At 28.0% G+C, this 15,173-nt stretch overlaps 1 protein-coding gene across 1 annotated transcript; it reads left to right on the top strand.

Annotated features, from left to right (window-relative positions):
- Nucleotides 1-5,044: 5,044 nt before the first annotated feature.
- LOC136086167 (uncharacterized) lies at nt 5,045-5,512 on the top strand. The gene has a single exon (XM_065808444.1). It carries the CDS (start codon nt 5,045-5,047, stop codon nt 5,510-5,512), a length of 468 nt encoding a protein of 155 aa, XP_065664516.1.
- Nucleotides 5,513-15,173: the final 9,661 nt, after the last annotated feature.

Genomic DNA, 15,173 nt, shown 5'->3' with positions numbered 1-15,173 from the left:
AAGTAATACAGATAGCGACTAAAATAAAATTAAACAAAATAAAAAGAGAAACAAAAATATTTAAAAAGTCAGATAACGCAAAAAAGAGTGAATAAACTGACGTGAGAGATAACGAATGAACGAGATAACACAACATTTGACGATCAGAAGGATATCAGAAAATAAAAAAATAAAACAAAAAGGTATTTTTGAATATTATGATGAGACAAAAAACAAGAAATAACTTGAATAATAGCAACAAACATAAAGAACAACAATAATAAAAAAATTAGCGACAAGACCACAACAAAAAAAAGCACGTCAACATAAACAATACACTAGTGTACACGTCAATGTAAACGATGCACAAAATTACACAACAAAACATAGAAATACACGACAATATAAAAAAATACACAAAACACACGACATTATAAACAATACATAAAAATACACGACAGTATAAACAATTCATACAACATAAATTAATAAAACTTAAAAAATGTAATTTTTGTTTTCTTTTAATAACTTATTAAAGTTTTTTATTTTCGAATTTATCATGAACATTTTTATTCTTTTAAGTTTGCGTTTAGCTCTTCTGTTTATTTAAAGTTTTTCTTCAATTTTTATTCTTTAACATTTTCATTGTTTTCACTTTATTTCTTTTACTTTTCAAATCTTCTATTATAAACAATTTTTATTTGTTTTTCTTTTGCTCTTTTATCTATTTTATCTAACTTCTTGAGGAACTTATGTATTCTAGAGTGTACTTAGGGATGGCAATCCCGGGATCCCGGGATCCCGAAATCCCGGGATTACAGACAAATTCATGATCCCGAAATCCCGGGATTAGTTTCTAAAATTTCCCGGGATTTCGGGATTGTAATAAACAATAAATAAAAACAAAAATTGATTAAACTTAATTTATTTATTTAAAATGTCTAAATTTTCGCTATAAAATTTGTTGAGCTGTTTATTCTCCATGCAATGTTTTCCTTTTATTTTTTAAATTCTTAACGTTGGCGTGATTGTCACAAGTTCTTTAACATTAAAGTTATCAAATACGGAAGGTATATTAAATAAACTTTATTTATTAATTCGAAGTATAAATGTTTTCACATAAGTTCATTTTGAATTTTGAATAAAGATAATTAGTCAATAAATAGCTTAAAATATAACCTTTTTTTTTTCAATAAGATAGAAATTAGCCAAATATCATGACTAACTACGCTGAATTCAACAGCACAAATCTCATATGGAAACATTTTTTAAAAGGAGCAGATGAAACAGCCTTATGCAAAGTAATTACATGCAAAAAAATATTAAAAATTGCTGGTGGTTCAACGAAAGGTCTTCATACCCATTTACTTTCCATACATAAAATTAAATTAACATCGCAGGAATCAAGTTTATCCACGACACTTTCAACTTCAAAAGAATTATTAGAACCGAAAAATAAAAAACCGAAAATCACAAGTTATTTTCCAACAACATCGAAAAAAGATGAATGCCTACCTGAAGTAATTGCCCGTATGGCAGCAAAAGATGGTATATCATTTAATACAATTTGCAACTCTTCTGATATACGAGCTGGGTTAGTTGCACGAGGCTTTAAAAATGTCCCAAAATCACGAAACACTATTCGAAAAATGGTGTTAGACTACTATGAACAGGTTAAAAAACTAGTTATAAAGGAAATAATTGATCAAATATCAAGAGGCTTCAAGTTTTCCTTAACGCTTGATGAGTGGACTTCTTTTGGAAACTGCAGATACATGAATGTGAACGTACACGAGTTGAAAAGTTATTGGAATTTAGGTTTGATTCGCATTTTAGGATCTATGCCAGCAGAAAAGTGCGTTTCACTTCTAAACAAAAGACTCAACAATTTTAAAATAAAACTTGAGGACGATATCTTTGGTATTACCACGGATGGTGCAAGCGTCATGAAGAAACTTGGAAAAATTATAGAAAGTGATCAACAACTGTGCTTTGCCCACGCTCTACAGCTGGCAGTAATATCAGTTCTTTATAAAAATGACCCCAATTACTTGGAAATCGATGAAATTTTAAATGATGAGCACACTACCTTTGCAAGTTTAGAGAACCACAGTGATGAAGAAAAAGATAATGATTGTATTAATGACTATGCTTCTGAAGAGGAAGATTGTATTCAAGATTCAAATAATTCATTTTTGTTTAATGAAACCTCTGAGGTTACTATTAAACACCAAGTTTTTGGACCTGTTATAACAAAGGTCAGGAAAATTGTAAAAATCTTTGAAAGGTCCCCAACCAAAAATGAAAATTATTTACAAAAGTACGTAAAAATTGAGTTTGGAAAGGTCATCCATTTGATTATGGATTGTAAAACCCGATGGAGCAGCTTATTGCTTATGCTTGAAAGATTTGACAAATTAAAATATTGTGTTAAAAAGGCATTTCTAGATTTAGAATTGGATTCCAAAATTGACGATTCAATTAAGATGGACGAAAATGAATATAAAATTGTATCTGATTTAGTAGCACTTTTGACTCCAGTTAAAGGCACTGTGGAAGCACTTTGTCGACGAGACGCAACTTTAATTACAGCTGACATTGCATTAGAGTTTATGTTGACCAAAATAAAGCAACAAAAATCTGAAATCGGGAATAAACTGTATGCTGCTTTGAGTCACCGAATTAAAGAGAGGAGAACACCATTAAGTAGCTTAGTTTATTATCTTCATAATGGCCAGGTTACATCAACGAAAATCACAGATGTTTTTGTACCAAATACAAGTAATCAAAATAAAAAGATTATAGTAAGCATGATAAAGCGTTTTCATCCCGCAGATATAGCATCAGCAGCAGACAGCAGTTGTGATGTTCAGCTAAACCAGGTTTTAAGAAGCGACGAAGGTGATAAGAAAGTCAAAACAATTAGTGAACAATTAAACGAAGTTATGGAAAAAGGATTGATAGCTATACGAAAAACACCTATAAGAGTAGAAAGTATAACTTCTAAGATTCAAAAAGAAATGTTTTTATTTGAAAGTGGTGGCACAAGAGGTGATCACCTTCAAAAAGTGTATAACTATATTCTATCTATACGACCAATAAGTGTAGAGTCTGAACAAGCATTCTCAGCCGCTGGGTTTTTATGCTCTAAAAATCGAACACGATTAAACGATGAAATGATGGACGCTTTGAGTTTTTTAAGGTGGAGCTTTCAAAACGAATTATAACTCTTATATATTAATGTATACTTATATTATTTTTAAACATTGATTTTTTGTGTTATTGTTTAAAGGTGTTATTTATAGTTTAAATTACTTTACTTCATCAGTTAAATTAATCATATAATAGTGTTTGAAAATTAAAAGTTCTTCGCAGGCTTTATCTTCTATGATTGTAAGTTTTTCATTCAATCCCGGGATTTCCCGGGGACAAATTTGTGATCCCGAAATCCCGGGATTGAGAATTTCCGGGATTTTTGCCATCCCTAAGTGTTCTCTAAACTCATTTAATTGTTTAAATGATTTTCAATTTGTTTTATCGATCAAAACATTCTACTTATCATGCATTAATAAGTATAACATAAAAAATTAGGAAAGCTCTTGATACTGGTCATTTTGTTTGTGATGTTTTTATCGATTTACAAAAAGCTTTCGATACCGTTTCGTACCGTATTTTAATTTCTAAATTAAATCATGGAATTCGCGGTATTGTAAATGACTGGTTTCGATCTTATCCTTCAGATCGAAAACAATTGTAAGTGTTAATGGTTTCAATTCTTGTAATAAATCAGTTTCGTGTGGTGTTCCTCAAGGTTCTGTTCTAGGTCCTCTTTTATTTTTAATCTACGTTAACAACCTAATCGACTCTGTTCACTTCTCTTCAGTTCATTTGTTTGCTGTAACAAATCTCTTGGACATCAACAAATTGTATCATTCTTTATGTAAAAATATTAATTCGGATCTCAAAGGTATAGTTCACTGGTTAAATGCTAACCTAATACGTTTCAACACCTGAACTTATTTTTTTTTATCTCCGAGAAAAAACTATTTCTTTAAAAATGTTACAATCAAAATTAATAATAAACGGCTATATCCTTTAAGAGTTATTAAATATCTTGGTGTATTAATTGATTGCAATCTTTCATGGAACTTTCTTATTAAGAACTAAGCAAGAAACTTACTGTACGCTTTCGATAATATCTCGAGCTTACGGTATGCTTTCGATAATTCATCATTATGTCGATAAAGTTACACTAAAGAATATTTACTATGCATTATTCCCATCTCATCTTAGATATTGTTATCAAGTTTGGGGTCCAGTTGGAAACTATCGCATTAACAAGTTGCTAACGGGTGATGCGGAAGTTATCGGACAAATCCTAGTTTCATTATTTGAGCATAATAATTAGTTTTTGTGGTTTTATGCGTAGACATAAACGTTCTATAAAATATAAACTTTTTTATTTGAAACACAATTATTTAAAATGAGGTTAAATGCAGCTGAACGAGAATCTTTTCGAAAGCGACTAAAAATGTTTTTTGTAAACAAACCTAATATAAAGAAAAAAATCGTAAATCATTTTGAAAAGGAAGGATTTGCTCGAAGTACAATATATGATAACCTAAAAAGACTTGAAACTGTTCAATCGTTTTCTGATAGAAAGCACACTGGTCGTCCGACATCCTGGACTAGAGAAAAGAAAGCCGAATTAACGAGACTTGTCAACAATCGAAAAGGGGTCAGTCAGAGAAAAATAGGTATTAAATTTGGTGTAAATCAATCGACAATTGGTCGTCAGTTAAAAAAATTGAATATTAAATATAGAAAACGTGAAAAGACTCCAAAATACACTAGAGAACAACAAGTAAAGGCAAAGAAAAGAAGCAGGAAACTAGTTAACCAACTCTATAACACAAAATCGCTTCTAGTCATCGATGACGAAAAATACTTTTGTTTTGCAGGAGACAACATGCCTGGAAATTCTGGATACTACACAAACAACAAAAAGACATGCCCAGAAAGTGTTCGTTTAATAGGAAAAGAGAAATTTCCAAAATAATTATTAATGTGGATAGCCATATCTGACCGTGGTATGTCCGAGCCATTGTTTCGCACTTCCAAGGCTGTAGCGATCAATTCATCAATCTACATTAATGAATGTTTAGAAAAACGACTTCTTTCATTTATTCACAAGTATCATGGAGACTTTAACTATTTATTTTGGCCAGATTTAGCAAGTTCTCATTATTCTAAAGATTCTCTAAATTGGATGGACCAATATGTCTATTACGTTGATAAAGAATCCAATCCCCCAAATGTGCCTCAAGCACGACCAATTGAAAATTTTTGGGGACATTTGGCACAGAAGGTTTACGAGGGAGATTGGCAAGCTTCAACAGAGCAAGTTTTGATTGATTGCATTAAACTAAAACTACAAGAAATTGATTTAAACTTTTTACAGTCGCATATGAAAGGCGTCAGAGCAAAATTGAGATCAATTGCAGATGGTGGTGTTTTTTCATATAAAAAATAATATATTTTTATTAAAAGATAAATGCTTTATTTAAAAAAAATATAATAGTAGTTTGTTTTTTTATTTATAAATAAGTTATTGACGTTTTTATTTTGTCCGATAACTTCCGCATCACCCGTTATCGTCTCAGTGTCAATCCATTAGAATAATAAACTTTTAACCAATTAAATCAAATACATCGAAGTCCTTCGAAAACCTTTTCATTCCAACATTTCCAGCATTGCTTATCAGTGCGTCTGTGAATGGAACAGGAGCCTTGCATGCATTTTGAATGAGTCCAAAAAACTATATCCTAAAATACCTTTACTCCATTTTAAACAATATCAATTTAAAATAATTCTGAAAAAATTTTTATTCTAACTTTTAGACATATTATCCTTACGATTAAAATATTCTTTTAATTTTCTTTTCATCATTACGACAGTTATCATCAGTACTTTTTGTTTATTTTCTCTTTTTTTTAATTATTAAAACCTGCAAATTATGATTTCTACATGTTTGTTTTAATGTATGTTCTATGTGCTTTAATCTATGTGTTTACTGTCCATATGTTTCAATGCATGTCTTTGCTTATTATTACTTATATTATGTTTAAAAATTGGTGTTACTCCTTTGATCAGATTTCTTTATGAGTGACACATCCTAAATAAATCATTAACTTATTATTATAAATAATTTTATGCTCATAACTACCATTATAATATTAGTTATTATTATACCTTTTTCATTGTAATTATTGTAAACATACTTATTATTACTATAACTATAATTTGTATTAGTTTTTTTAAATCTTATATTATTATTATTATCATTATTACTATTGTTATTGTTATTATTATCAAAACTATTGTAAAAATGATTTACGGAAAATAAATAGCTTGGTGTTTTTGTTAGTATTCACCTTTTCATCATTAAAAAAATGCTTCCTCCATTTGCGATGTCATTACAAAGTATAAATTAAAACTGCTATAAATCCTTAACCTATCCGGCTGAAATTTTATCCAGAGTTTAGTGCAACCATATGCTACATTTAAGTATACGATTTGACACTACTTTAGCTCTGCTGTTCCAGCAATAAAGAAAACATGGTTATTATATATATATATATAATAACTATAACTCCTAAATTCATTCACAATCTTGGTTATTATCACCATTAAGTTGATACACCCCTACCATCAAAAGTATCACCCCCGCCCTACCATCAAAAGCTATTATGCAAATAATAGCGAAAGATTTAGATCAGCTCTGGAATATGAAATTAGGCTCATGGTCAGTATCCAGACTGGTATCATAAAGAAGTTAAATAAACTTTTGGATGCTTATTTGAAACATAAACTTGTGGATGCTTGTTTGAAACATAAACTTGTGGATGCTAGTTTGAAACATGTTTAAAGGGAAAATCTTATGGATTTTCTAATGGTGTTTGATATAAAAATATAAAAATAAAGAGGGAAGAACAGATTCTTTATGATCATCAAATAGCTAATAGAAAGAGCTGTGTATTAAATAGTTAAACAGTTGTTAAGCATCCTGCTTATAGGCAGTTTATACCAAAAAACCTGTATCTTGATTTTGAAGAGAAATTATGTAAGTGTCAAGCTCTCAAGTTGACAACGGCACCGACAATTTTCCGCCATTGTTGGAACGTCCCAAAAGAAAGTTTAAATCAATAATACTTCTCAAAACAAAACAAAAAAAAAAAGAGATTTTTTTTTTTAAATATATTTACTTTTTTTCGTTTAAGACAATGCACAGTGGGCCAGGTAGTGGACAAAACTGTTTCTTAAAGTGCAACTATGTAAGAATTATATATATATATATATATATATATATATATATATATATATATATATATATATATATATATATATATATATATATATATATATATATATATATATATACATATATACAGTGCTGGCAAAAAGTCTTGCAACAAGGCACAATTTTACACAAATCAATGTTTCCACGCCAGTAGGCTCAGTGTTATTATCTTATATTTTTATCTTTAGGTATAAATACATTTATAAAGACAATTTTGTAGCTTAAACAGTTAATTCAGTGAAAATCATGGCTAAGATTCGGCAGCTTAGTAAAGAAGAAAAAGCATGCATTCAACGTCTTGCTAAAAGTGGTATGTCTCATGCAGACATTGCAACAATTTACATGGTTAAACGCACTACAATTTGGCGTGTTGTAAAGCAGGTTATCCCTCTGTCTCCTAAAAAGAGGTCTTGACGTCCTAGAGTCACTTCGCAGCGTACTGACCTCAGGATGGTAACAATGGTCAATATAAATCCTTAAATAACCTCTAGTGACCTACAGAACAGCATACCAACACTTTCTAATGTCTTAAAGCGCACAATCCGTCACAGACTTTCTGCGGAATTAAACTTACCTGCACGAAGGCCATTTAAGAAGCCATTAGTAACTGAAAAGATGAGAAAAAAGCGCAGTTCCAGATCCAACCCAATTGAAAATCTTTGGATGTTAATCAAGAAGCGTGTATCTGCTAAGAACTGCAGTTCATTAGATGGTTTAAAAAATGCTATTCGTCATGTATGGTGTACAGAAATTACATCAGGACTATGTAAAAATCTTGCCAAATCCATGCCTAAACGAATTAGTGCTGTGTTAAAAAACAAAGGATATCCTACCAAATATTAATAGTACATCTGTTTAAAACGATTATACAATGTAATAAAAATAATTGAACTTGTTTTTGGTGAAAACATAATATTTTTGGAAGTATTATTGTTTTTGGTAGTAATTATGAAAAGTAATTATGATGTTGCAAGACTTTTTGCATTTGTGTACACATTGCAAACATTGATTTGTGTAAAATTGTATTTAATACATTGTCATACATATAATTTTATACATTTAATACATAATTTTTAAATTAATAAATTACAGAAAATGTTCTTAACCAATGGTTGTATGTTTTTTCCGCATCTGTTGAGTTCAGATCTATACCAAATCTATCAAGTTTCATGAATCGCTCCATCTTTCTTTTATTTTATAATAATATTAGCTCTTTTGATTGTAAAGAATAACCAAATTAATTATGTTGGCTCAAAAGCGCTATAATAATACTAATATATAAGCTCTTTTGATTGTAAAGAATAACCAAATTAATTATGTTGGCTCAAAAGAGCTATAATAATACTAATATATTAAAAAAATTTCAGCAAAATTGATTTGTATAATACATATTTTTCTTTCAGGTTGTCTTTGAGCTGCTTTAAAACTAAAGTAAAGTAAAACTTTTACTGGGATTTGCCTAATTTTGTGAGTTCATATAAGTTTTCAAGAAGCATAATTATATATATATATATATATATATATATATATATATATATATATATATATATATATATATATATATATATATATATATATATGCATATATATTATACCAATATATTTATGTATACATATAAGTATTGTATTATACTATATATATTTTATGTATTTTGTTATTTTCTTATAGACTATAATTACAGCTTTTTTGAGCCAATATAATTAATTTGGTTATTCATTACAGGAATTTTACAACCCATGAAAAAAACCCATGAAAAAAATGTTTAAACTAACTCACTTTATGTTTCATAATAAATTAAAGTAAAAAAAAAATTTTAATATCTTATAATCATAAATTTATTTAACCGCTTTAACAATATTTTCAAAATCAAACTTAACAACAAATACTATAAAATGAACACAAAGTGTAATTAATTTTAAAAATATATTCAAAATAATTGAAGTATTCAAAATAATTGTATATGTATTTTATATTTTATATTGCATTCAATTTTTTAGATTATGTCTATGTCATTAAATTATCTTTAAAAAAGTTGTAAAAACAGTTATTTTACTTGCTAGTTTACTAGTTATCTCATACACAATTCACCAAAGTAATATTTACCAATGTAGCAGCTTAGTTTTGCTGCTTCTGTTGGTTGCTGCTACAATCCATTTATATAAATACAAAATAACATAGGGATGCATACTACACCTTGTCAAACACCATTGTATACAAGCGTATCACAACAGGAAAAAAATTAAAGTTTAACCCTCCCAAAGAAACATCGAATATAAACCACTTGACTGTTTTATCCAAACCTGATCATTATTAAAAAGCAAAGGCTTTCTAGCGTAAAAAGTTAATTATATGTTCTCTTTTCTTATAATTTGGCGTTGTTCCTTGAAATTAATAAATTTTTTTAGAAGTCTTTCATTGATAGAAGGGTAGAAGTCATTAACAATATTTACATTAACATTATTTACAGATATTTTGAGAAAATTAAATAGTGAAGAGAGTTGAATTGAGTTACTAAAAAGTTTCGAGAGATTCATTAAGAAACATTTAAAAAAAAAGTGAAATAGAGAAATTTAAATAGTGAGAACATGCAAAGAATGCCTTTAAATAGTGAGAAGATACAAGGAATGCCTTTAAATAGAAAGAACACTATTTTGTTCTTACTATTAAGTGAGTTAATACAAAAAAACAAACATAAAATAATGAAATAAAAAAATCATATAGAAATAAGTTATTTCTATTCTATTCTTTAATTTTATTATTTTTGTGTTGGTTATTTCAAATAACCATCACAAAAATAAAAACAAACACTTTCTGAATTAAAAACAACTTTTAACAATTATTAAATTTATTAATTTATGCTTTGCTGACGTTTAGTGAGCTTCCACAAATAATTTTATACTCTGGACAATATATCGGAATGACAGAAAATTTTCTTCAAAAGTAAGAATTTTATTACTATCAATTAGATAAAAGTGATTTTATTGTATCTTTAGGCTGTGCAGTACATGTGTTCTCTTTAACAAATAAGCTCAGTCAGTTGTTTCAAAAAAAAGTTTAGATTTACATAAAGAAAAAAAAAGAAAAAGAAATATCTGTAAGAAAATAAGTAAAAAAGTAATGAAAATAGAAGTTAAAAAAAAAACGTTAATGAATAAAATATATAAAAAGAATGGCAAAGAAAGAAAAAAAACTATTTAAACATCGGAACCACGATCGGCAAATCAAGATTTTTATTTTTTTTTTCATATATTTCTTTAGTTTTCTTTCATATATTTCTTTAGTTTTCTTTCATATATTTCTTAGGATTATTTATTTTATTATTTATTTAATTTTCTTCAGTTTTTTAGCGTATATAGTTTTACTTATTATTCTTTGTTAGTCATTTATTCATTTTTTTAGTTATTATCTATTTTTAATGGTATATAAATTTTTTTTATACAGTTATATATTATTTGTTTTTATTTTCATTTTAGCCATTTATTACATATATTTTATTATACCGTGTATTATTATTGTTTTTTTAATCTGAAGTTTTTTTTTTTTGTTTTTTTTGCCAAAGGTAATTTTTTGTTTTGTTTTAAATTTTTTTTGTAAATTTTTTTTTTCTTTGATTTTCTAAGTGTTTTACTGTTTATATTGTATTTATTTATTTGGTCATAATATTTGCAATATATTTTGATTATTTTATTATAACAACTATGATTATATTAATATACTTACTAAATCTTTATAATTTTTTTAGCAATAGTCGTTTTTATTTCATCTTTAGTTGTTACGTTTTGTCAGTTTATTACTGTTTATAACTGTAACTTTGTAAGTAAAAACGATTGCTGTATGAAAAGTAATACCGATTTATTTAAATTATTATAATTACTTTATTATTATTATTATTATTATTATTATTATTATTATTATTATTATTATTATTGTTATTGTTGTTGTTATTATTATTATTATTACTAAGATTAATTGTATATAAATAAACTATTTTTTTTAAGGTATTTACTTGAGATTAGTATTTCAATACTATTTGTAAATAGCCGTGAAAATTTATTTTCAGTATATATATGATTGATTTTAAAATTGTGCCTTGTTGCAAGACTTTTTGCCAGCACTGTATATGTATAATAACTATGTAAGAATTATATATATATATACATATATATATATATATATATATATATATATATATATATATATATATATATATATATATATATATATATATATATATATATATATATATATATATATATATATATATATATATATATATATATATATATATAAATTATACCAGTGTATTCTACAAATAGAGTGCTCAATGTTCTTAAAGAACAGAGCAATAATAAATTAGTAGAAACACTTGTTTTTTTACTAATTTATTATTGATTTGTTTCACCATCAGTAGGCTTCCTGATGAACCTACTGATGGAGAAACATTATGTTGAAGGTAAAAGTTGGATAAGTGTTTTTACTAATTTATATATATATATATATATATATATATATATATATATATATATATATATATATATATATATATATATATATATATATATATACATATACATATATATATTGTTGTTATGTTGTAATATAACTGACTTAAAACTATTTACTCACACTAATTTATATATATTTTTACGAAAGTTTAGATTTAGAATTACATTATTTGAGTTGCTGTTGTTTTAATCCTGAAAATTGTATCTTTTATATACTTTTTAAATTTAATTTATTTTACTTTTTCAATATTTAGTGTAGAATAGAAATGACGTTGTTTAGTGTAGAATAGAAATGACGTTGTTTAGTGTAGAATAGAAATGACGTTGTTTAGTGTAGAATAGAAATGACGTTGTTTAGTGTAGAATAGAAATGACGTTGTTTAGTGTAGAATAGAAATGACGTTGTTTAGTGTAGAATAGAAATGACGTTGTTTAGTGTAGAATAGAAATGACGTTGAATAGAAATGACGTTGTTACTCGTATGAGTTGAAACTGAAATTATGTAGAACTTCAGTTTATAACAGCCAAAACATTTAACAAGCTGCCTTGTAGGATACGCTTTTTTAGGCAAAGGCTGAGAAAAGCCAACTCCGATTTAAAACACCCCCTGCCTTGAGGTTCTTGGTTGATTAAAGGCTAGAGATGGTGTCTTGATTAAAATACTCATATTGGGCAGATGTTAAATGCATTCGGCTATTGTTTTGTAGAAATCCTCTTTGGCAAAAACTTAAGGGTAAACAGATTCTATCTGTTGACCAGCCTTGCGCCCCTCCTTTATCTATTAGGATCGCGCAGATGTATTTATTATACATTGTTTCCAGTTTAGGATGTCGAATACTGGATCTTCTTGACTAATTGCATAAGTTTTGCTTGTGTCTCTGTTTTTATGACTAGGCAACTCATTCTATTATCTCCTAATAAAGGTACAGGAATTTGGTTTGCATTGTCAAAGCCACATTTGCAGCCCTTCGTTTATTAAAAGTAATGAAAAAATTGCTTGGGATATTAAATAGTGTATGGAGTAGTATCTGTGCTTTGAGTCAAGCTCTTTAACAAATTTAAAACTGACTAAAGTACCAAAAATTATAAAACACAAAAAACCATCGTTATCACCAAGTTCTCTAAGCCTACCATTCACTAATTTTTTGTCTTTGAAATAACTTTTTTTCTGCTGAGTCTTATCTCTTGCAAAGTTCACCAGACCTACTTGCTCTTTGTGAGACTAATTTGAGTTCAGCTGTTTCATCTTTTGATCTTAGTTTTAATGGTTATCTTCTTTTAGTTCATAATGACTCCAATAGTCGCATGTTTGGCCTGGGAACTTACAATCGCAAGAATTCACCCATTTGTCGGGAAACTAGATTTAAATCCACCGATTATTCTTTTATGTGCTTTTTTTAGCACCACTGTATTCTATCGCTTTTCTCTTTGTTCTATATCTCCCTCCTTCATCTCAAGACTGCAATCTTTTTGATGTTATTTCTGATGAAATTGACCAAGCTCTCTCTCTTTATCCATCAGCCAGTATCGTTGTGTTGGTGACTTAATGCTCATCACACTGAATGGCTTGGCTCTAGCGTCAGTGACCCTGCAGGCATTAAGGCCCACAGCCTTTTCTTTTATCAATCTCTAACTCAAAAAGTCAAATTTCAGACAACCCATCACTTATCTTCACTTACCTTCTCTACTGGACTTATGTCTTATTTTTGATCCTAGTCAGTGCTCAGTTTCTCCACATTTACCCTTAGGTGCTTCTGATCACGGCTTGATCTCTTTAAAACTAATATCTGAATCTACTTCATCATTAGAGTTCCCTTATCATCGTATCTCTTACAACTATCTTAAAAATGACTGGGAATCTTTAGGAATTTTTAACTCCTTCTTGACAATTCCAGGTCAAGCCTCACTCTTCTCCATGGTTTTTCTTACATTGTATGTTTTATGTGTTCTGCCATTATATCATCAAATTTTCCTACCATTTAATTGCTTTTAAAAAATTTTCATTATTTTTTTTGTACAATTTGCTGGAAGAAGCTCTCAAAACTAAACACTGTCCTGCTAGAAATTGTGCCACAGATATCATTCGTGTGACAAATTGAAACCATCGTTTTTTTTCGGCATCATAATACCGTTGCATATTATTATCAATTGTAGTTTTTCTTTTTAAATTTAATTCCAATTCTTTCCGACGAGTGCAGTTTTCGATGTGCATTGATGCTTTTTCGTGACGAGATAAGTTTTCAGAAATGTGTTGCCAATCGTTGAAGCCTTCATTAACTAATTTTATTTCTTGTTTGCCAAATAATTTACAACAGAAACAAAACATGACATTATTTTTCGGAGAATAGATTAACCACTCACGTTTAAATTTTTCACCATTTGGCATTTTTCTATTGAAATAAACTTTTAAAAAAATCTTCCCAATTTATTTTCTGGATATGTAGATTGTATATTTTAAGGACCTTTATCGATTAAAATATCCACCATTTTATTGGTAAGCGTTAAAGGCAAGCAAGCTGGATCATTTAGTTCCAGACACATAGCAGAATATGCTTCATCAGTTTTAGTGATACTGTTGATATTTGCAACTGCAATATTGTCACTAGCATTTGTATTATTGGAAAAAAAAATCACTACTTGGATTTGCTTGGCTACTGCGAGCATTTCTTATGGTATCTTCGATATTTGTAACTGTATTATCTCTTATTTTATAGTTACTAATAATTTTGTTGTTTGTATTTTCTGCTAATAATTCATTTTCATTTTTATCAGAAGAAATTTCACTACTTAAATTTGTTTGGCTACATCAAGCATTTTCGTCTCTGATGGTTTTGCTTTTTCCAAATATTTTGTTAGTGAACCAAAGATTTTTTGTACCTTCATTTTATTTTTCTTCTCGCTTTCTTTTATACTGTGCTTCGGACAACCTTTTTTTTTTTTTTCAGACATTCTAAGGATTTTGACTAAAATGTTTAAAAATAATAATACAGTACAATCTCCTTAATCGAAAACCTCCATAATTCGATTAAATGCAAAGTTAACGTAAAATGCGCTTAAGAAACTCTTACGTTTAACTTTCTATAATTCGAATCTCTATAGTTCGAAAACCTCCACAATTTGAATGGATTTTCTAGACCCGTCTGTAAGATTCTCTCTGTAAATTGAAATTTTGTAACTTCTGACGTGTAAAAAGCTCATTAAACCGTCAAAATCTTTTTTCAAATTTTGAATGTTGTGAGTTTTTAAAAAACGATTAGCGCAAATTATCTTCTTTTGTTTAAAAAAAATCATAGCATTAAAGAGACATAAAGATAACAATTTAAAGCGG

This window comes from Hydra vulgaris, chromosome 10 (assembly GCF_038396675.1).
Source record: "Hydra vulgaris chromosome 10, alternate assembly HydraT2T_AEP".
In the NCBI taxonomy this organism is placed as follows: Eukaryota; Metazoa; Cnidaria; class Hydrozoa; order Anthoathecata; family Hydridae; genus Hydra; species Hydra vulgaris.
The sequence above is the reverse complement of the archived record's forward strand: the minus strand, read 5'-3'. Positions and strand labels throughout refer to the sequence as shown.

What these genes read in the sequence shown, in the direction of transcription:
- LOC136086167 (XM_065808444.1), top strand. Translation starts at nt 5,045, where the DNA reads ATGTGGATAGCCATATCTGACCGTGGTATGTCCGAGCCATTGTTTCGC.